Source organism: Thunnus maccoyii, chromosome 4 (genome assembly GCF_910596095.1).
Source record: "Thunnus maccoyii chromosome 4, fThuMac1.1, whole genome shotgun sequence".
In the NCBI taxonomy this organism is placed as follows: domain Eukaryota; kingdom Metazoa; phylum Chordata; class Actinopteri; order Scombriformes; family Scombridae; genus Thunnus; species Thunnus maccoyii.
In genome coordinates, this window is record NC_056536.1 from 24,015,304 (window position 1) to 24,038,654 (window position 23,351).

At 39.5% G+C, this 23,351-nt stretch overlaps 1 protein-coding gene across 2 annotated transcripts in view; it reads right to left on the reverse strand.

Moving 5' to 3' along the window:
- The window catches only part of scube3 (signal peptide, CUB domain, EGF-like 3), a 72,728-nt gene that overhangs the window by 43,895 nt on the left and 5,482 nt on the right, over positions 1-23,351 (reverse strand). For both annotated transcript variants that reach the window (XM_042407838.1, XM_042407837.1), the window contains exons 2-3: positions 13,389-13,511; positions 10,276-10,401 (exon numbers count right to left, since the gene is read on the reverse strand). In XM_042407838.1, the coding sequence (XP_042263772.1) occupies positions 10,276-10,401; positions 13,389-13,511 (249 nt within the window). The remainder of the gene's footprint in view (positions 1-10,275; positions 10,402-13,388; positions 13,512-23,351) is intronic.

Genomic DNA, 23,351 nt, shown 5'->3' on the forward strand with positions numbered 1-23,351 from the left:
TTCCTCTAAAAACAACTTGTCACGTCAGTTGAGGTCGATGGGAAAAACATCACTCTGCAGGTGAAGCAGCGAAAAGTTAACATTTAGACTTTAAGTCAGGGTAAAAGGAGGACAACTTAAAAAAAAAAATAGCTGGGCAGCCTTTCATTCAACTGTGTGGTTGCCTTGGTGTTGACCTCACGGTCTCATCTCTCCGTCATCAAAGTGGCAGCAAACAGAGAGAAGACCTGCCAGCAACCTACAGCTGCACCTTTGCAGATAAACTGTTAGCAGGCACTAAACAAGTCAAACTCCACAACTCCTAGAGGAAAACATTCTAACACATGCATAAGGTGTCTCTCTTTCTTTCTCTTTCACACACACGGACCCCAAAATTTCAAACATGTTAAGGCTACACAAATACAACAGTCCTCAACGCATACACAAAATGCCTACAAGATACGCAACCAGCCTCAGAAGGCCTGGGGGAATTCTCTTTCCATACCCTCAGCGCATCAATGAAGGTTTCATTTCCTGATACCTTCATCCCTCCAAATGAGGCGTCGCCTGTCAGTAGATCTCTCCTGTTTAAATAGCTCCCATAATTGCCTGTGTTGTGTGCTGGGCAAGGCTGGCGTCCAAAGCAAATATTTCCAAGCGGAAAGGGGTTCTGGCATGGCCAGGAGAAGTGCTCATGTTATTTGGACTTAAAACATTTTTTTTAAATTCTCTTGAGAGGATGGAAAAAAATGTCTTAATCAAGTTAAAAGGGCTGCCTCACTTCTGAAAAATGATACATGTCTCTGCTCTATCCCTGCTTCACTCGAGGAGACGAAGGGAAAAGGAAGGTTCAAATGGAGAGAGATTAAGAGATTGGTTGTGTTTGCGGAGGCCATGTCCGCTGGTTTCTCAGATAGCCTTGACTGTATATATAACATTTGGCCTTGCGCAGAGCTTTAGAGCCATGTAAACATGGTGGTTGCCTTACAGAAACTCCTGAACCCTTATTTTGGAGAAACTCTTTCGCTGAACCTTTTTTTTTAAAAAAAAAAAAAAAAAAAGGTTCAGCGACTTAGGGGGCATTTATTACTGACCCAGAGTTTTTTTGCAGGGGGAGCGAGTGAAAAACTACTGCTGTCTGTCATCAAAGCTGTCCATGCATCCATCCCACTGCTTGGCTTGTGTCTGGAACAGACAGAACTGTCTCTGCGGTCTAGACAGACCAGAGACAAGGAGGTGAGTGGACGGACACTGGCCTCTTTGGGCATTTCATTTACAGGACTTGAGGAGGCAAACACTCTTTAATAAGGCAGCAAATCGGAGCCATGTGCAGATGAACAGGCACCAGTTTGGCTTCGCTGAGCATCAGCGAGGAAGGGGTGGCACATACACAGAGAGCTCCAATTAGAACAAGATCCTTTCTTATTTTAAACAGCATTTGCTTTTTTTTTTTCTCTGTCGCCTCTAGAGTTCAATGACACAGCACATTTCTTCACCCACTTCACTGAACAGTGACTACAGCGCCAGGTTTGAACCCGGCTTGAGAGGACAACTCAGAACACAGACGATGAAACAGACTTTTTGTTAACAACATTCAGCTTTAGTCTTACACATGTCAGCTGAGGTTGTATGAATTGATATGTTGCATGAAGTCCTGATCTTTCATCTACAGAACACACTCTTAAATCATAGAAATGTGTCTGACTATTGCAAACTGGAGGTTGATGTATGAAGATACTAGCTTTGAACAATTTATTAGCTCCAGCGCTTCCAATCCGCCTGGCCCACTGTGTCTAATACAGCTAACTGATTCACATCTGCTAAGCAAACATGAATAAAATCTCTGTTTACTGTAGCATTTCATTCTTAAATCAGCAGTGAGGGTTGATTTTTATGCTATTACATAAACAAACTAATACAGCTTTGATTGAACTCAGATTTTTTCGACTTTGGGCCCGTTTCCCAGGTAACCGTTTTGGTAAATAAGCACAGACTTCGATTCCATGTCCAATCTCTTGCTGAGTTTTTTCCTAGATGAAAAACTATGAGCTACGATCATGTGAAATGGCATTTCTCCATTCCTCCAAAACAAGTCTGGAAGTATTTTAAAAACAAAACCCCAGGATAAGTGTTTGGGTGGACAGCCTTATGCCAAGGAGACAAGAGGCCTTGCACTGACGTCTGATGGCTCCCAGTCTGCTCGATGCTTACATCCCTAAGCCCAATCTCAGGCTTGAGTTTCCCCTAAAGCCCTGCTGCCAGTGGAGCTCAGCTGGAATTGTTCATTTCATGGTGGATGGGACTGAACAATCCTGAGAGAAGACAGAGAGAGTGTGTTGATATAGACTTCAGGAGCCGGCTAATGCACCAATCTCAAATCCGTCCTTTAACTCATCACTCCAGCTCCTCTCCTCTGAACTGTGGAAACCCAATCCGTGCATGTCACAACAAAAGCAAAGTGACTGCTCACTGGGGAGAGAGCGGGGTATTTGCATCTGCAGTAGGGAAGTGAGGAGGGTTAGTGCTAAGCCCCGACAGTGTCTGTACTTTCCTGAACCCCTCTGGGTATGATGGGAGAGGGGTTAACCAGATCATCATCGCCCTGACTCATACCTACATATTCAGGAGTTAAAGGATAGGTTCACAGTTTTTCCAAGTGTGTCTTAACAACATTCAGATGCCCAAACGAACATGTTTTTTTGTTTTGTTTTGTTTTGTTTTGTTTTGCTGTAATCATTCCTCCTGTTCATACTGGCCATAGAGAGATTCCTTCATGATGCACTTTCAATGTAAGTGATGGTGGACAAAATCCACAGCCCTCTTTCCGTAAAAAAATGTATTCAAATGTTTATTTGAAGCTAATATGAGGCTTCAGCAGTCCATATTATCAAATCAATTCAATCTTAGTTGCTGTGTTTTAGTGCCAAATTCCCTCTTTTTGTTACCATCCTTCCACTGCAGCTCAAAAGGGAAACACACACAAATCATGACACAAAGAGGGAATTTTTACTAAAAAGACTAACTGTGGGAGATATCCACTCTATTTGACTAACTCAGATGGGTGAGGCCTCATATTATCTTCATATAAACGTTTAAATACATTTTTTGCTCAAAACAGGGGCTGTGGATTTTGTCCCCCATCACTTACATCGTAAGTGCATTTGGAGGGGATCTTCTAACGGTCAGTAGGAACAGGAGGAATGATTACAGCGAGCAAAACCTGTTTCAATGAGCCAATGGCACCTGGCTGTTGTTTTCAGACTGACTCGAAAAACTGTGAGACTATCCTTTAAAGGTGGTAATTAAAGGCACCTCATCCAGGCTAGAATCAAATGTTTTCTGCAAAAGTGAAGAGGTGTAGAAGTTATCATCAATGCCTTGGAAGAGTGGCCAATGCACTTAAAGGGAATGCATTTAAGAGCACAGCAAAGGCTGCAGAGCGTATCAGTGTAACGCTCTTTGATGACTACTTTTTCCATCAGAACCTGGTCAATAATACATCAGGCCTGGAACCTCCTGTTTGATTAGCCACCCTTGCAACATGATCCCCAAGGATTACAAGACCTGGAATACAGGTTCAGCCAGGAGACAACTCAGAGACTTTATGGTAGATGACAGGTAAATCTTTCCTATCAAAGAATCTGAGGGACATTTGCAATGCGATTGGCAAAACAAAACAACGTCACTATAAAATTGCAACCATTAGCAAAAAACTAAACAGTGTCAACTGACGTGACCTTTTCTTAGTTTCTTCTTCAAAGCTGTTCTTTGAAAACCCCATTTCAAAGCTGTAATGACATTGCTTTTGTGTTATAGATCATGTTACGTCTTTGGGGAAGGTTAAAGTAAAAGGGCATTCATTTCCCTATAGATTACACAGGGAATTGAGCTCTGCTGAATCAATACAAACCAAATCAGTGTTGGTCAATAGAAATCAAAGGAACATGGCCTGTTAAGCTGTGTGTGTGGAGCCTCGAATCAGTTCTCTGGCAACATGGAGCAAAATGTCTTGACTGACGGAGCAGAGAATGACGAATATAAGTAAACAATGTACTGACAAAAGCTTATCCTTTACAGCATGGTGGCACTCTGTTGAACATCTGTAATGTCTATTTCAAGCTCGTCTTTGTTTCTCCCAGTGAGTCACGCTCACGGCTGCATGCGATTGTGGCATTACCATTTTTTATGGGAACAAAAGAAATATCGTTATTTGTGTCTTTTAGTTCCAGATAGAATCGAAATGTTGCGATTTGTGGTTGCGCGGACGGGGAGTATTTGTGCAGATGTTTATGATATTAAGCTACTTGAGAGAGTTTAACGTACTAGCAATGATAAGAGGATATTTAGGTTTCTGAAGGACCTCAACCAAAACACGTAGGTCATAAATGTGGGGACGGTGGTGCTACAGTGGGGAACTAATAGCCTTCCTGCATCTGGTTTTCATTGTAAAGAGGATGTGTGTTTTGGATTAAATTGACATTGATTCCTCTGTTTTTCCTAAGACTCTAAAAATCCTTTACAGCTTTGCCATGAAAGAGGTGTGGTGATTAACTACCGCCCCTCCCTCACCTCAGCAACATAATAGTCATGACAGTTATAAAAGATGTAATCGGGTTCTTATATGCTTCACTACCTCTCTTCAGTGTGAGTTTTGAGTGGGTACAATAGCTCACTGTGAGGTAAATTATACAGTGAGTGACATCTCACTCCACACAGACAGGAGCAGCGTGCTGTGATATTGCATTGCTTCCACTTAGCTGACTTCCTGACATCTTTGTGGGGTTTAGGGCAGACAGGGGAGAGACCTCAGAAACCAGAGCGTCCCCGGTGAGGCGCACGAGGCAGCGTTCTGCTTCATGCTCCGCCGCCTTCTGCCACCGCCCAGTGTCATTATGCTGCCAACACATCCAATTACAAGGAGTCGTGTGGCACGTGCGGCGGTGAGCAAACAAAGAATACATCGACAGGGATGCGTGTACTCTGGCCGAACTCGTGTCCCTGAGCTGACAGTCAGACAGACCCATGCCTACTGACAAGAACCAAGCCTTAGGGGACTGAAAACAGGAAGTTATATACACACAACTGCGAGTTTCGACTCTGCAGAAATCATGAAAAACAGAGGAAATAATACAAAATTGCTGGAGCTTTGTCAAAGAACAACATGGGGTAAATCCAATGAGAAGCACCTTCAGGATCTCAGACTCTAAACTCGGTGTGAACTTTTGAGGATCAAGTGGATGTCTCCTCCTCTGCAGCCTCGGGCACATCTGGTCTATAAGGGCTCTGAGGGTCTGACCTCGTCTGGGAACCAGCTGCTTAGGCTCTCCACTCCAGGGCCAATGAGACTAATCTTTTCTCAGGGGCCAAAAAGGAGCTTAAACCTGGAAGAGGAAGCTGGGGCCTTAACATGAAACCTCGGCTATACCTCTTCCTTTCCTCTCTTGTGTTTGTGCTGAGGATTATTCCCTTAGCAGAGCAGAGCAGGGGCATTAGAGTGAGTTAAATTCTCTAGAAAAAGAAGTCTTTAGAGTCCTTTCATGTCTCAAGGCAAGAGGTGGATTTGTACTTGACAGCCACATACATACCATTCAGTGTGTCTTTATGCCATGTTTGCTATGCTGAGATTAAAAACATTTACTCATTTAATAATTAGATCGATATCTTCACAGGAATATAAGAGTATTTCGGAGAATCTCGAGCCTTCCCGTTAAGTCTCCGCCCTTCTGCATGCAGGTCATTTGCGGGAAAAATAAAACATGGCAGAAGAAGAAAAAACTTGGAGCTCCCACCGTGTTTGATCGTGTGTGTTTCACGATGACAAATTATATCAAAGAGATCGATGGATGCAGCTCTGTTTGATGCAACAGCAGCAGCCACACAAGCATATATTGCAATTACACACCTGCACGCAAGGCAGGAGCTGATCCGCGGCACAGCAAATGATCCACGCACTACTGAACGCTGTTGCTAAATGGCTTGGAAAATAGCCCCGTTTTACACTGTAGATACAAGTGTATGAGTAAAAAAAAAAGAGAGGAGAGAGTGAAGGAAAGGGAAGAGGAAAAAGACAGAAATACGGTAAGAGTGAAAGAAAGAGAGAACCTGAGACATTGAGGGCATTGTCAAGTCAGAACAGGTTTATTATCGATCTAAAGATGCGAGTGTTTTCCATTCCAGCGTACCGTAATCCCAGCATTACATGCAGTTCATCAAGTGAATGTGGGATTGATATGAGTGTGTTGCTTTGTGTGCCCGCATGTAAAGGCCCTTTCACAGAGAATCATTGTTAAGTACTGATAAGTTTTTCTGTCATCACTTCACCTCAATCTGAGATCCTCTATAGCAAGTCGCCAGTTACTTTCCTCTACAACAAACTCACAGCAGCTTCCAAAGCCGGGTAAGCCGAGTTTGCATCATGCTGAACTTGTAACCAAGAGGGAGATGATTTCTGAGGAGCAGCAGGGTTTTGACTTGGGGGTTTCAAAACAAAACAAAGGAATGTAAGTTGGGTGGATTTGGGAGAAGGAGCAAGACAGAATGACAGAAAAAAGGGGGTGGATGGGTGGATGATGTCTATGTTTAGCAGCTCCCAGCAGCAGGAAGAGCTGTTTTTTTTTTTTTTCCTTCATTTCATAACCTTTTAAGTGTAATACGTTCTCTGTGAGGCTAATATGAATGGCACACTGGTGAAATATTAAACCATGGGAAAGTACTTTCGGCTAACGGCTCACTCAGAGCTCCCAGCTCAGAGTCAAGCTCTTTATAAATTTGCCCTGTTTTTATTCTTTTTTTTTTTGTGCAAGATGAGTGATAACAAAAAAAACATATATGACACTGGACAGAACAAACGGGAGAAGCAACAGAAAGAGACAATAACCCAAATAAAACAACAACATGAAAAAAAACAATATCTAAATAAAATATTGGCTTATTACTAGATGTGTGTGTGTGTGTGTGAGGATATTAAGAAGAAGAAGAAGAAGAAGAAGAACAACAACAACAACAACAAGATGACAAAGAAAAAGAAGAAGAAGTAGAAGAAGAAGAAGAAGAAGAAGAAGAAGGAGGAGGCTACAGTGCTGTTGGGGGGCATCTCTGATTGGGTCTCAAGGACAAAGGGGTGCCAGGGTGAAACCAGGATGGGTCAGGACAGCTGGGCCAGGGCAGAATTGTATTATTTATTTATTTTGTATTTGTATTTATGTCTAAGTTATTAAACTCCCCTTTCTCTCCTCCTCCCGATTCCTTGTTCTCATTACACTCTCCTGCTTTAGGTCACTCGCTGACCTGTAGGAGGGTGACTGCCTTCAACTCCTACAGGAGGGGTCTGTTCATTTGAATATGAGGAGCATCTTCCTATTTGAAGGGCGGTTAAATGGGGATCAGGCCCACAGACACCAAACTGTCCAAACCAGTCAGGATCAATGAGCCCCCTCAGCCACCTGGGCCCAGTATGAGATGTTCCCGTCATGCAGAGCTGTCTTTTGGTTTTAGAAAATGAAAAATGATATAAAATAAATAAATAATGCAAAACAGTTTGTAAATAAAATAAGTAAATTATTAAGAAGAAAGAAAGAAAGAAAGAAAGAAAGAAAGAAAGAAAGAAAGAAAGAAAGAAAGAAAGAGATTGTTAAATAAATGGGTTGTTGATTCAGCACGTTCGGTGCAGTTTATGGCCTGAAAGTGAAGGTCTGTTGTGCGAGTTGTCTGGTAGTAAATGAAAATAATTCTTATCAGATTCATTCATTATTCAATAATAATAATATCAAACAAACAAACAAAGCAAAGCAAGACAGCAAAACAAAACAAACAAAAATAAATCTCATCAATATCATCGTTGACATCTTATCAACATGTGTACTAACAATAATAGTAATAATCATCTGTATAAAAATCAACATCATTGTACTATTGGGGATAATCAGTGTAATATTTTTAAGCATAATAGTAATCATAATATTGTCACCAGCATCCATATTGTCCTACCAATAATAATCTATATAATGATAATAATACTGATCAACATCATAATTCATTATCAAAATTGTGCAATATTAATAATAGTATTGTTTAATAGTAATAATCCCGTCATCATCTTCATCCCACCAATATTAGTATCCATAATAGCCAGTAATAGCATTTGTGATGATGATAATGTTATCATCACTAAACAACAGCAATAATAATAATAATAATTATTGCCATCATCGTCACCATTACGATAATAACACTAGCAACTATGGACCAATAATGAGATAATGATACACTATCTTTAATTATAATCATTGCTGCTTTAGGTAAAGATTGGGATTAGGTCTTTAATAATAATAATAATAATAATAATAATAATAATAATAACAATAGCAATAATAACAACTGTAATAATGACAATAGCAATAATAATAACTAATAAAACCAATATCATCAAAATGAGGATGATGATAGCAGCAACAGCAACAATCATGATAAACAATAGTAACAATAGAAACATTATAATAACATCACAACACTGAGGATGTTAGTAACAATCAATGATAGCAGTCATAGTACTGGTAATAGCAACAGTGACATAATAATATAGTATTAATATTGTTATAAAAATAAATAACAGAAAAAAGATTACACATATCATCTCAATAATTATACAAACAGTAGTATTGATAATAATGATAACAATGACAATGTCATTGATAGTAATAATAATAAAACCATCACCACTGCTACTATCACTACTACCAACGCTATTAATAATAACCATAACAAAAACAACAATACTAGTAATATTACTAATATACTTTAATTTGCTAGTTTGCCTGCCTTTTTTTCCTCTCCTCCTTTCCTCCCCTCTCGTATTTATCTATCTATTTTTTATAGTCCTTTAATACTTTTTATGGATTTGTGGAGATGCGCGTAGACTCGGCCCTCAGGTATGATAGGGTTTCAACTGAGAAGAGTAAGAAATTCTAGGTTTTATTGAAGGCTGATATATTGCCTTTGTGAGAGGCTGTCATTTTCTCTATTGAGATGAATTCTATGAGAAGATTGGTCCAGTGGTTGATGTGTAATGATTGCTTTGAATTCCAAGTTTAGCAGAACCATTTTCTTGGCAACAGTTACAAATTTGAGCAACGGGTTTCTGTATTCAGTTGAGGGGTTGTTTTGTGTGATATCTCTGAGCGGGCAGAGGGATGAAGATGGTGGGATTCTGCAACCAAATATACAGGAAAGTTTTTTCGTGACTGCTACCCAAAAGGATTGAACTGGTTGGCATGTCCAGGTTGCATGAAAGTAATCGTCAGTGGTACATAAAGTGTATTTTGAACAAGTGTCTGTGTCAGTTAAAACCATTTTTAGCATTTTTTGTTGAGTGATGTGAGTTCTATGGATAGTTTTATACTGTATAAGTTGTAAACTTGTGTTACTTGTCATAGAGAGTAACACAGATTTGTGTCCAGATGTCGGGGTTGGGAGGGATAGACGGGTAATTTTCCCATTTAGATGAAAGTTATGGCTTATTTTCAAATAGGTGATGAAGGTGAGTGATCCTTTGTGTTGCCATGTGGGAAAGTGAATGGGAGTGTTGCCAGGCAGGAAGTCAGGGTTGTGCCAAATTGGGGTGCACTTACAGGATGATTTAGTGATTTTGTTAGTTTTCCACCAGGCTGTCAGAGTTATAAAGATTACTGTGTTTTTGATGAGGTTGAGTTTTTTTAATTTATTGGAGTAGGATTGGGAATGTTCTAAATCTATCCATGAGTTATTGTGTTTGGGTTGTCGAATCCATTTAATTAGGTGTTGTAATTGATTTGTTGAGGAAGTAGAGTGGGAAGTTTGATGCTTCTGGGCCACCTTGAGATTTCTTCTTCTTTGTTGAAAATGAGATTTTTTTTTTTTTTATTATTTGTTTCATTTTAAATTCACCTCTTTTCATCCGACTAATTAAAATAAGACACCCTGTTTCCTTTTGTGAAAACACATTTGGAGGCTACGTGCTATGTGAAATGAGGAAATAGATAATATCTCACGCATCAGTCTAAGAAGAGCTCAATTCAGCCCCCAAACATAAATTAGCATATATGATGTGACATCAGACATGCAGAGCCAAGAATTTATGCAACCACATGGGTTATGTCAAGCTGAGTGTGAAATCTGATGCATGCAGGTTAATGTATACGTTCTCCTGAAAAAAAAAGCCCCTTATATAACAACGTTTTACTGCATAATGAAGAAAAGGACAAGTTAGCTACTGAAAGTCTAGAAAAACAGTTTAACACACACACACACACACACACTCACCTAGACAATTGTGCCCATCATGTGCCAAGCGGAAGCCATCATAGCATGTGCACCTGTAATTTCCTGGGATGTTGATGCAGTCGTGGACGCAGCCACCGTTGTATTCAGTTGCACACTCATCCACATCTGCAGAAAGAAGATACACAAGGATCTGAGAGCAGATACTTCAATGACTCAATGTAATCAAGATCCCGTTAAGAGTATGTAGCGGCAGCCTTGAAATATGTGACCGCAATTAGGCTATTGTGCACAATTTCAGGGAATTAAAAGATCTGTTTTGTTTCATTCATAAGAGCACTTATGAGGCAAACAGGAATGAGACAACAGCTGTGGTAATTAGTTGGTTCACCTGTTTCTGATGTAACTTGGGTTTATGCCAGAGCCTCACTTATATAGTTTAGTTTTTAAAGCCTATTACTGATAGCCAAGATTTTAAGCCATATTTAATATCCTAAAATTTACTTTCATGCCAAGATATTGCTTTTTCCCCTTGGAATTTTATTACTGGCAGGATGGGAAAGTCTCTGAAACAGCATTTTGTCCAACACAGGAAACCTTCTACCATGACGCAGAGAATGAAGTCAATGGTGATATTTGCAGCTAGTTATATGGTACCAGTCAGGACACACTTTATCATTCAAGTGAATGGTAAGGTGTGTCCAAACATTTGACTGGTACTGTGTGTACGGAAAAGTAAAGGATTCATTTTTACATTTAAAGGCTTACCAGAAAGAGTGCTGGTAGGAAAATTACACTATTTTATGCTTGTGTGTGTAGCTGTTGTCATAGAGGAGTCTCCATTAAATTAGTACTCACATTATTGACATCACAGACTGAATGGTAGATATTTAATAAAAGACAAATATTGACCATCAGACCGATAAAAATCAATCTAAACCTAAAGTTCATCAGTTCTAGGAGCTAAAACTGAAGACATGTGACACATAAATGAGACAGCAAAGGCAGGGGGATAAAAAGAGATTGCGGATTGGTATGACAGCCTGAGTGGAGTTGTCTGTTATGGTTATGTTGATGGATTAGGGGGCTCGTACTAAGGAGACCCAGACAAGGTGGACTGAGAACAGTGCGCACCCACTCAGCACTTACAGGCCCATTTAGGGCCGATGATCCTGGTCGTTCAGCTCCTCTTTGAGGCTGCCTTACTCTGGGCTTAATTGGACTTGACAGCAAAGGGATGGGACTGAAACAAAGAACACTCTACTGCTCCCTGCTTCTCCACTTCCCACACATTTCTGTCATTCCCCGATCACAGCACACAATCGCCCATCACTTCCCTACTCCTCTCTAAAACTGAAACACTCACAGCGTGTTAACACAAAAGTGTTTCTCCCTCAATAGCTTTGAATTGGTTTTGATTCAATGCTTGTCACATTCCATGTCCAGTATTGTCCCTTCATATCTACAAGATGTGAATTTGTTTTTTATACAAGCGTATATACTGTGTTCAAAAAAGAGATAGATTTTTGGCTGAGTTTTTTTGGTTTATTGACAACATACTAATAAATGATAAAATACAATGTAACAGAGTTTGCCAGGAATAGAACGATAAGGTCCTAGACTTCATTCATCACTGTCATTGTCTCTGGTGTTTTCACTGTCCACTAATTTAAATCATAAGAGAAGAAAAATCTATCTCTTTTTTAAGAAAACGACAAAACAGAACATAAAAAAACAAAAATTTATTATTATTTATATGTTGAGTATAAAAAGATAGCAAATGTTTTAAAGACATAAACCAATAATAATGAAAGCCAGTATGAAAAACTATTGGGATGGCAGAATTACATTGAAATGTAATTACCAAAATCAATCAAATTAAAATGAAAATAAAGTGAAACTTTTTTAAAATCAAGTGACCTTCAAAAATCCTGTTTACATGTATCTTAGGTGGTGCTCTTAAGGGGGTTTATTATCATATTTTGCCAGTTGAAGCTCCTCAGACAAACTTATCTTCACAAGACTACGGCCCCGTTTCCCAAAAGATCATCTTAGCCTTAAGGTGGTTAAGATGAGAAATGGGGAATTAAACAGTGGAGGTCCTATTTCATGATAACATTGTGTTTCAACTCATAGAGACTTGCTTTACCTAATGGTTGCACTAAACCAAGCCTTTTGATCAACCACTAAAACCTAAAGATCTAATTTGAATCAGACTGTCACGATAAACAGGTTAAAGGAAATGTTAAAGCAGTAATGAGGATTCAGTCAACTAGCATGTGAACTCTGTACAATTTGTTTTTTGTCTTTATGCTTATGTCCTCATACTTCTTTTAACAAATAGGTGCATTCCACATGTACACTCCTCAAATCTTACCGCCAGTTACTAAAACATATGCTTGCTTTTGAATTTTGCTTTACAAGTATATCAGCCTTGAGGAGCCATCAGCTAACCTTCAGTTCAATGGAAACCCAACCTGGCACATATTTTACAATAGATTCAATAAAGCAAACTTTTATGACCTGCAGGCAGGAGGCCATGAAAAACACTCGGTCAAGTAAATGAAAGAATAATAATAGTAAGGAAAAAAAATGACATTGTGAAGTATGGTTTTGTAATAACACTAATAAAAATTGTGGGATATAATGATCCGGAGGCTTTGGGCACATTGAAAAAGGCAAGAAAAACAGACTCGTGTCTGACAGTCTACAAGGCCTCTGGCTGTGGAAATATCCCTGACTGCTTGGCAGGGCTTCTGACTGCCGTTTCAGCCACTATCTTAATTCTCTCCTCTAACATGTGTAGGAAATTTACTGCTTCATTTCATCTTGTCACAAAGGAGCACTCTGCACCTGGCTTTCCCCTTCCACCGTCCGTCCGCTGCTCTCTCCCTCATCTCTCCTCCCTCTTCAGGAGAGTCTTAAAACTAATGAGTTATGTTGAGTGAGACAGAAGCTCTTATCAAGCCTGTCATTGGCCTCAGGGCTTACGTTAATAGAGATAAGACAAATCAACGTGAGAAATGCAGCTTTTACTTCAATTTACTGTAAAAAAAAAAAATAAAATACTTCCCATGCTACCACAGACAGGAGTAAAAGTTTGTGCCTTCAAACCACAGGTGAAAATGAGCCCATTAATTCAGTGAGACTTTTACCTTCACAATGTTTGCCATCCCCTCTATAGCCTGACTTGCAGATACATTTGTATGACTTCAGGGTGTTCTGGCAGATGGCATCGATGCTGCAGTTGTCAAGAGCCTCTGCACACTCGTCCACATCTAGAAAGGAAGAAAAAGGAGGGAGGAAGGGGGAGACGGTTAGTTGATGAAGCTAAAACACTCTTGATGACGGTTTCACATTTATACCACAAATAATACTGACTTTGTCAATGTCAAACTTCATGCAATTGATTTTGACCACTCCAAGTAAAACACCAAATACAAAGACACATAAAAAGAACTGTGAAAACTAAATCATACTGCCATGATTGTGAGGTGAAACTGGGTTAAACTGGCGGATAATTTGGAGAACCTTTGTTCCTAAATGATGTACAAAACCCCTCATTTGTAATCAAAACTAAATACCCACTTAACTGATTGTGCTGAAGTGACCTGATGAACTGGACATGTATCCCTAAAAAAAGGTCAAGAAAACTCTAACAGCCTGAATAACAAATGGAAAATTTTCACAATTGCATCTTGGGACACCCTGGCGGTCCAAGTATTACGGTACTAAACGTGACCCACAACCTCCCAGGTTAGGGTCCATTCTGTCCCCTCATTTCACCGTTATTTTTCAGGCAAAAAAAAGCTTTGAGCTAAATGCTTAATGCTACATAGTCTCAGCATGCTAAGACATTGCTTAGATGTTTGTTTAGAAGGTGTAATATTAACATTAACACAATCTTAGTTTAGCATGTTAGCATTCTAATATTTGATAAAGATTAGCACGACTTAACACAAAGCTGAGGCTGATGGGAATGTCATTCATTCTGAGGCTATTTAAAAAGCATTGGACAAACTGAAATTTTGACCTGAAGGTGGTGCTATAGGAAAAGTTGGGAGATCACGTAAATCATTAGGATTCATCCCCCCGGCACCATAAATGTCTGTACAAAATTTCATGGTAGGCTAATTCATCAAGTGGTTGTTAAAATATTTCAATCTGGACCAAATTACTGGACCAACTGACAGACTGACATTACCATCCCTAGAGTCATCAATCAACCCAAAATAATACTGAAAATGCCTTTTGACAAGCAGCCTTCATTCAGCTAAAAAACAACAATAATCCAGTTTTCAAAAGGTAATGTACAGTACGAACTTCAATCAAAGCGGGATGTCAAAGTGGAAGACTAACCAATGATATTCATGGTTCACTGTACTCAGAGCCCTAATAACTGGTATGGGCATAGATAAAATAGTTCAGCATAAAAGTAACTGTTGTGTATCTGCTGCAGTTCGAATTAGAAAAGAGAGAAAAGATAAGAATGGAAATGGATTTAACCAGAAGCATGATCAGGTTTGCCTTCATGGAGCCCCTAATCCCACCAGTTAACTAGCCCAGGTGTTTAGGATTACCCCCCTGCACACAGGGGAAGGGCAGCTTAACAAGGTTTACATAGCTTCCAATATCCACTCTTATCACAAGCCCTCTGCAGGAGCCGGCTGATCCCACTGGGAAATGACCTGCAACCTAAACCCCTGAGCTTAGCATATAGGCTATATCTAACTATTCCTGAAGGACATGGAGTCTGCTGTGGAAATGAGGACAGTGACAATGCAGAATGCATGAAACTGTGGGGAAAATCTGTATCACAAAATCTACCTGTTCCAAGGGTTTGAATGCTTTTTGGCGAATTTAGTGGAAACAACACAATAGCAGTTTAGTAATGCTGGTATTACGCCAGTGAGAACACAAAGCTACAAGGCCAGACACTAGTTGGAGAGTCCAGTATTCAAACCCATTCTACAGTCTAATGTAAGTTTATAATTCCACTAAAGTTTCTATTTGATGATTGTGTGAAATGTATTAAGTTTCTGAATAAACGTTAGGTTTAAAAAGACTGTTCACAGCCATATGCTAGTGGCTCTGTAACATTTGCTAATTAGCACAAAAAACAAAGTAGTACAGCTAAGGCTGACGGCAATGTTTTGCAGGTATTAAATTAAAATTTTAACTTGATAATGGTGCTAGTGGAAAAGTAAAGGTGTCACCAAAGTTACTGCAATTCATCCAGTGGGAAAAAGCAATATCTCAACAAAGTTTCATGGCAATTTATTCAATAGTTTTTGAGATGTTTCACTCCAAACCCAAAAGTCAACCTCATGGTGGTGGAAAAGTCAGTAGGCTTCATCCTCTGGAGACTGAACACATAGTCAGAGGAGATGTGTACATTGAACTCTTTGTCACTCGATACAGAAGTTGAGCATCAACACTGGACTTTTTAAAATTAAGTGACACCAGCTAAAGTGTTTTAAAACAGCACCATTAGCCTAATCCTTTAATAATCTCTCAGCTTTTATGTGTCTGAATAGCATTTTAGTTTCTGTGCAACATGGCATTAGGTAAGCACCTGAGGTAGCTGAGCCTCTCTTGCTAAGTTTCCATGAGACTATTTAGGGATGCAGGAGCTCCCCGGGCCCTGTATTGATTTATATTATGTGAGAAAAATATGAATTCTCCTGACGAGCAGCCTGGGTCCTTTCTCCTCACCAACTGTCTTCCAGGGTAAGAGCAGGGAAAGCCATGTGAGTAAGTGTTTTTCAATAGAGGAGGTATTAATCACAACAAAATATCTGTCTTATTGTCAGGTTTCTTGGAGCCAAGTCTCTGTGATAATTAATATTCATTATGACAGAAACTCAAAGCATCCCTCTTTCCTTCTTGTTATTAATGTTCTCATCTGAAGCATTAGTTCACTTTATCTTTCCAGTCTGCAAGGTTGCCGACTCTCACACACACACACACACACACACACAAACACACACACACACACTCGCTGGCTCACGCTCAAACTTTTCAAACATGCCTGAAGTCGGAAACTGCAATTATGATTTAAAGATTGACTGCATAACACATTAGCTGAAAGGTTAGTCTGTGTAGCTGTGATATTCTTTCACAGTGAAGAAATTAAAACATTGCATGCCGTGCTATGGATCATAACTTCAGTAAAATTTTAAATGATAAAACAGCTTGCTGCTCTATTTAGGGTTTTTATACAAAAAAAAAACTAAACTGGTGAAATTATGTAACTAACTGCAAAACCTGCTCCTTCCTCAAAAACTCTCCCTCCAACCAATTCAAAGAAAGATGTGAAATCTGTTCTACAGCTACATCTTTGCACAAATATTACAACTTTTAACTTCCTTTGCACTGTTTGCCTACAATGAAAAACCTATTTACCAAGATCCGGAAATGAACTGCAACACAAAGTACGATGTGATGATCAAACACTAATGTCTAATGAACATATAAGTCTCCCACATTCTTGTTGCCTTTATGTGTGAGCTGCACAAATTATGTAATCCTGGACCACAAACTACAACAGTATTCTGACAAAATATTGTTTAAAAAATCCACCCATAATAAGTTACTGGGAGTGTTCCAGTGGACACATGGACAACAAAAAGCTAAATGTGCTGGTGTTGTTGGAAATCCAAAATGCTTTTGCCATGGAAATAAACATGTCAGAATTAATACATCCTCCGGTTCAGTCTTGAGAGAAAAAAAAAAAACGCAGCGTGTTCAGTAATGCTGCTCTGGTAATTGACTCATGCCTAAGATGAAAAGATTGTGTTTTTCATTGAGAGTTTCTTTCATTCTTTTGTGTTGAGGAATCGCAGTTGTTGGGAACAAGTTAAGGCAGCAGAGGATGAAGCCGGCGCTTCGAGACAAGGATGAATAAACAAAGTCAAAACAACAAAAACCAAAGAAGAAAGAGATGTTGGGCAATGCCCAAATGTTTAAACAGTTTCCCCGAGGGAATGTGTCATTCTGGATATTGCTGCTGCAGCTCTCCTCTGGTTCATGTACTTTAGCATATTAAAGCCACAAATAGCTTGAGTCTGTGCTTAAACCCGCTGACATTCTCGGAATATTGAATTCAATGATTCTGTTGGATGAAACCAAATCGTACAATGAAGCATGTTTTCTCTCCCCTAAAACCATTTCACTTCATGCTCCGTTGTATGCTCAATAAAACTTTAAACTTTGCAGTGTGTCAAACTTCTAAATCCCTAAATGCATTGTTGCATGCTCTTGACTCAGCAAAGCGGATTTTAGGTAGAAGGGAGAAGGGATGCAAGGCTAGGTGGGCTTATACATAGGATTTAATATTATTTTATTAAATTTGTCGGATAAAACATCCCAATGTCTTCACGAGTAGTTATTAGGAAAGTTATTCTGAAAAGCCATTAGTCCATTTGGACTTCGATTTTATTTCAAAGTAGTCCCCACATGTAAGTCAGAACTGCCGGTTAAGGGCTGCTGGCCATGGAGGTGAGACCTTGTCAGAGGTGCTTTTCCTCCCTGATTTATGAGAAGGCCCTGGGATAAGCAGTGTATTTAGCTGGGCCGGCTCGAGGGGGTGTTAGCAGGAATAAGACTCAGAAGGGAGAACGCGAGTGTGTGGGAGAATTGTAGGGCCGAAGGTGTGTAGTTCAAACATAGGGTAATGTTTACTTTGAGTGTTGAGACCCTCGCTGTTTGCTTTGCCCCAAACTTCCTTCAGATACAGAAATAGACTGAGTGGAGCTGGGACACCCATAGGTGTAGCTTTACTCGCGCTGCCTGCAGCCAACTCCAAAATAATACTCTGAAATATGGACCAACTGATGCTTTCAGTCAGTGAGAGCAATCAAGTATTCAATTGCATTTTCCTGACAGAATGATTTGGTGCAACATTTGCGGTTACACATTAGAGAAAAAAAACATTCTTTCGCGACAAAGGCATTTTCAGATAAATCCTTCATTTTCATAAGTTTCTTGCGGCAGAGGAGGAAGGGTGCTGGGTTCAATTCCATAAAAAGGTGTTCTTAGGATCACAGTGTTTGTCAAACTGTGTATAATTACAAAGGAACAAGTATTGTAATTATCCATCTCAGCACCACACTTACACTATACTTAGGGTTGCAGTTGAGCAGGATGGGGTTAAGGTCAGGATAATTACTTGATGTACAGAGCAGCAGAGTCTGAATGGCTGTACTATATGAACACTTTTATCTAAACTTCACCGTGAGCATTTGTTGTAAATGACCCATATGATGATACTGTATGATGTACAACTCATAAACAACCTCGTGGAAAGGTGGCTCATTTTCGCTGTATTGTTTTGATGAAGGGTGCAACTACAGCAAGAAAATTGTGTCCTGATGCTGGAGAGAAAAACAAAAACTGAAAATATATTATGCCTAACGTTCCTGTGAACTACAAAAACACATTATCCAAACACATCAAGTCAGCACATTTTATACCCTTAATGAACCCACATACAGCCGTATCTTGTGTTTGAACCAGAATTAAATTAAACTGATGAAGAAAAAAAAAAAAATACAATGTGTTTCTTGCCTTTAATCTGGTGGAGCGAGAGGAAGTGAGGGAGAGGTTGTAGAAAGGACAGGAACTATGGCCAGTTATCGCAACATTATCACAGCACTCTGTGAAAATGTCTTGGATTTTCAAGTTGTGCAGGCCCAGCAGAGTAGCCAACCTCCCCTCCCAAAAAAAAAAAAAAAAAAATGGTTTTGATGAAATGCAGACGTCAACATTAACACAAAATTTAGCATCTTACCCCCTCCCCGCCCCCCCCTCCTGCCCAGATCCCCTTCAGCTAATGAAGGGACACACTGTTGGCTGTCCAGCAAGCCTCTAAAAAGTTGTGAATAAAAATATCAACTGCTTCCATTCGGGATATTTACACTCATCCTTCACACACTCTAAATGTTTAGGAATCATGACCACTGACTGATCCTGTGCTTTCAAAAACTGTGATCCCAACTTCAAAACCCCTGGTCCCTCCCTGCTGATGCCCACCAACCATGAAGCCTCAGATTAATCCGAGGGTGACAAGAAAATGAACAAGAACATGCGAGCTCAGTTTCAGGACAGCAATATCATGTTAACATGCCAAAATATATTAACTGTGTCCAAATCTTTGCTTATACCCGAGAACGCACAGAACTTCAAATTGGTTCATTTGATTATTTATGTATATTCTTTGCATGAGATAATGACAGTAGGGTTTGAACTTTTTTTGTGTTTCTGTGTTTCAAAATTGATACTTTTGTGTGCTCATTCTGTGCAAATGAAATACTATAAAAAAGGGGCAACAAAAGGTATAATTTGTGCATTCATTCAACACTTAATGTTTCACCTTTTAATCCCTGTCTATTCAACTAACTTTTATATTTTCATGCTCAATCACAGCTGTCTTTATTTGGAGATTTTGCCCTATAACAAAAAGATTCACCATTCATTATTAGCCCTTTCGATTTCCAGTAGAAAAAAAAAAAGGCAAATTAAGAAGGACTCTGTAATATTCCACCTCATTTCATAAAGCTTCTAAAGTCTTACTCAGCTCTTTCACTCCTAAGTAATGCACTCCTTCCAATTGTTTAGTCTACAACTGTCTGCTTCTGTATTACGCAAACGCTGATATATAATGGATGTGTATTCGAGGTGTCTTCATTACAACACTTCAACCAACTCCAGCCAACACATACAACTTCTTTGTATCTACTTCTTCAATCTGTTGACGCCTTGGTGAGCATTTTCTGGTGTGTGGGTTCCAACCAAAACAGACAATGATGAGCCTGTGGAGCAAGTGGACTCAGCATGTGTCATTTATAAAACATTTCTCAAGGTAGCTCGGACTCAAGCTCTGTAAATAAAAAGTGGCCATTCTCTCTGATTTTGATCATAGAGCGAGCATCTGGTGCTGTGCCTTCCCTTTAGCATGTGTGGCCTTAATAGACTATGACTCACAGACCTCCGGACCACCTCCAAAAGGAAAACACTTATTACAGTAATTAAGTGAATCATAGAGTAATACTAAGAGAGTGCAAAGAGTGACATGACACACTAAGTGTTGGAGATCTAATACATACCACACTGAATAATTGAGCATAACTTGTAACAGTTTCCCATTAGGAGATGAAGTGACAAGAAATTCATTTGTACCATTCAAGGGATTTTTTCCCCCTTCTTGGCATGTGTCCTCCTTAATGACTTTTTGGCCTCATGCAGCATATTTTATACGTGGGAAGGGTGGCACTTAGTCCAGCTGTATACCTTATATTTATACAACCAGAGCTAACTGACATGACACTCTCCCCTCTGCACACAGCAATTACATTCATTGGTGGTTGCTTTAGCCAGATACAGTACCAACTATAAAGATGGCAACATAGCAATTACAGCACAAGTGTGATATTTTTAGTTGTTTCCTGTCAAACTGAGGTATAAAGTGAATGGTTCTCTGTGTAAGTTGTGAAGAAGGCATTAACTACCAAAGCGCAGAAATGTGAAGTTCATTGGGCTGGAACTGACTGGATATGTGGCTCATTTAAATGCTGTAAGACAGGCACAATCACTTAATGCAAACATTTCACTTACACACACATATCAAGTGTTTAATGGCTGGCCAAGCAGTACTTCTGTCAGACTGCATAAAGGGACATCAGAGCAGAAAATATAGAATCTGATCTGTTTAACCTTTACATGAAGAGGTATGAGGAACATGTCGGGGCAAATTTTAGGCATGATTTTTTGGATGATTTTGTGCAGAAGACACACAAAAATAAATAAGAAATGAAACAACTGGAAAGGTGACCTGTGTTAAGCCCAAAATATTTTCACACACATAAGAATCAGTTATAATCTTGCCAACTGCTAGACACAGAGTCACAACTAATTAATATTTTCATAATTGAATTATCTACTGAATATTTAGTCAGACTACTGATAGTGTTGTCTGTAAAATGTAAGAATATAGTCAAAAATTGCCAAGATATTTGGCCAGAGCCTGAAGTCATGTCTTCAAATGTCTTAATATAACAAGAAAAACATCAAATGATCATATTTAAAAAGCTGGAACCAGCACAAGTTTGGTGTTTTTGTTTTGAAAAAAGACAAATGATTTAATAGTTGTTGATGCCTTTTTTCTGTCAGATCTAGTTAGATGACATTATGATTATGTTTACATTTTTTTTATTATTATTATTTCCTTAATGAAAACTACAATAAATCAATAAATGTTGTGCAATCACAGTGAGCAGTAAAACTTTGATGAATGACAGATGACAGCATTACTTGTCATTTCTTCCATATTCACTCCTCAAATTATCCGTCTCACTGCTGCATATTTTCCCTAAAGACTTTCAGAGTTTCTGTATCATCACCAGAATTATAGGCTAAATTCAAAGTGAACCCTACAATTAATCGGTGCAGCACCATGTCGTGTCTGGCAACTCTGAATAAGCTGATATAATTATAGAAATATAATTGTGTTGACATTTGTATATTAACAGAAGAAATGTTAAAAGGCTCATGCAAATGTTCTTACTTTTCCATTTCTCACATTTCCACCATCAGACACCCACTTATCTAGACTACTGGTCAATGCAAAGCATGTAATTGTCTGTTCATTCCAATGATGTGCATGTTTGAAACTGAGTTTTTCCAACGACACACGCAATTTGAAACACTTTATACATATACAAACACACACACACACACACATATACATATATATCTTTTTCTTTCTTTTCCATTAACGTTGATCTCTTGCAATAGATCATAAACGGTTGCCAATGATTTCACTAGATGTGTCCAATATAAGCTTGAGAGTGATACAAATGTCAACCAAACACTAATAAAAAATGATATCCTTACTTTCAGATGTTGTGATCACAGCAGTAAATTTCTGCTTAAATTTCTTTTTTAACATTTATTTATTCAGGGAAATTTTTCTCTTTTGCAGGAACGCCCTGATCATATTCACAGCTGGAAGCTTTGTTGAGGTTGAGGTTAAGGACCTTGCTCAACAGCACCTCAGTTGTGGTAATGAGGGAGGGGCTGTTTTTTCACAGATTTATCCTGCTGGTCTGAGGATTGAACCAACGACCTTCCGGTCACAAGCCAACTTAACTAACCTTTAGGCCATCACTGCCCTGCTGGAAGGACCGGATGCCTGTATGATTAATAGTGCAATAATTTAAACAAAAGAGCAATGAACAACCAGTATTTCCCATTAATCAAAAGTATAAGCTATTACAGTCTGCAATGAATTTATATCCTGAGTTCACCAGAGGTGATTAAATACTACAGAGGGTCATATGGTTTTCCCATGCCTCTGTGCATTGAGGAAGTCTCAAATTCATCAGTTAAGTCATCCTTCTTTCTACCCAGAATGCATTGGCCAGAACCCACCAAATAAATAACTTTTTTTTCATCTGGATTCCTTGATGTATTGGGTTGGATTTTTCCATTACTAAGCAGAATAAGAGCATTTCCTTTCACTTCCAGCAGTCTCTAAAGCTGGCGCTCACCATCAGGAATGTAAACATACACAGTCTGTAAACAAGGCTCTCTCTGACCCCCAACCCCCCTCCAACAACGCTGACCACCGCAGACCAGCCTAATGACGTCCCTCCCTGACCCCCCCAAACTCTCAAAGAGAGACGCAGCCCCATTATTCAGCCAAGAGGTCAGAGGAGGGAGCGGGCAAGAGGCCGAAAGAGGAGGAAGGATGGTGTGGTGTCGGCCTAAGAAAGTAAAGAGACTGAAATGACAGTCCCACTGATATCCTCTCCTGGATCACAGTATCCCCAATCAGTGAGTAATGGAACAGAAAAACAAATGTGGGCTCTGTGGTGGGGGGTTAGAGGATTAATGATCTAAGAGCTGCTGCAGCTGGCTGAGGGACGGCACCGAGGTTCCTCAGCGAGCCATCAGCACTTGTGGAGGGGGCTCTAGAGGTGAGTTTAAGACTTGCGGTGGGGGGGGGGGTCAGAGTCCCGTCAACACTGACTCGATCCTCCCCCGAAACCAACAGGGATGTTGTCAGCACAGCACCGCATCTGTACAGAGAACAAAGGCCGCTGACAGGGTGAAAGTGA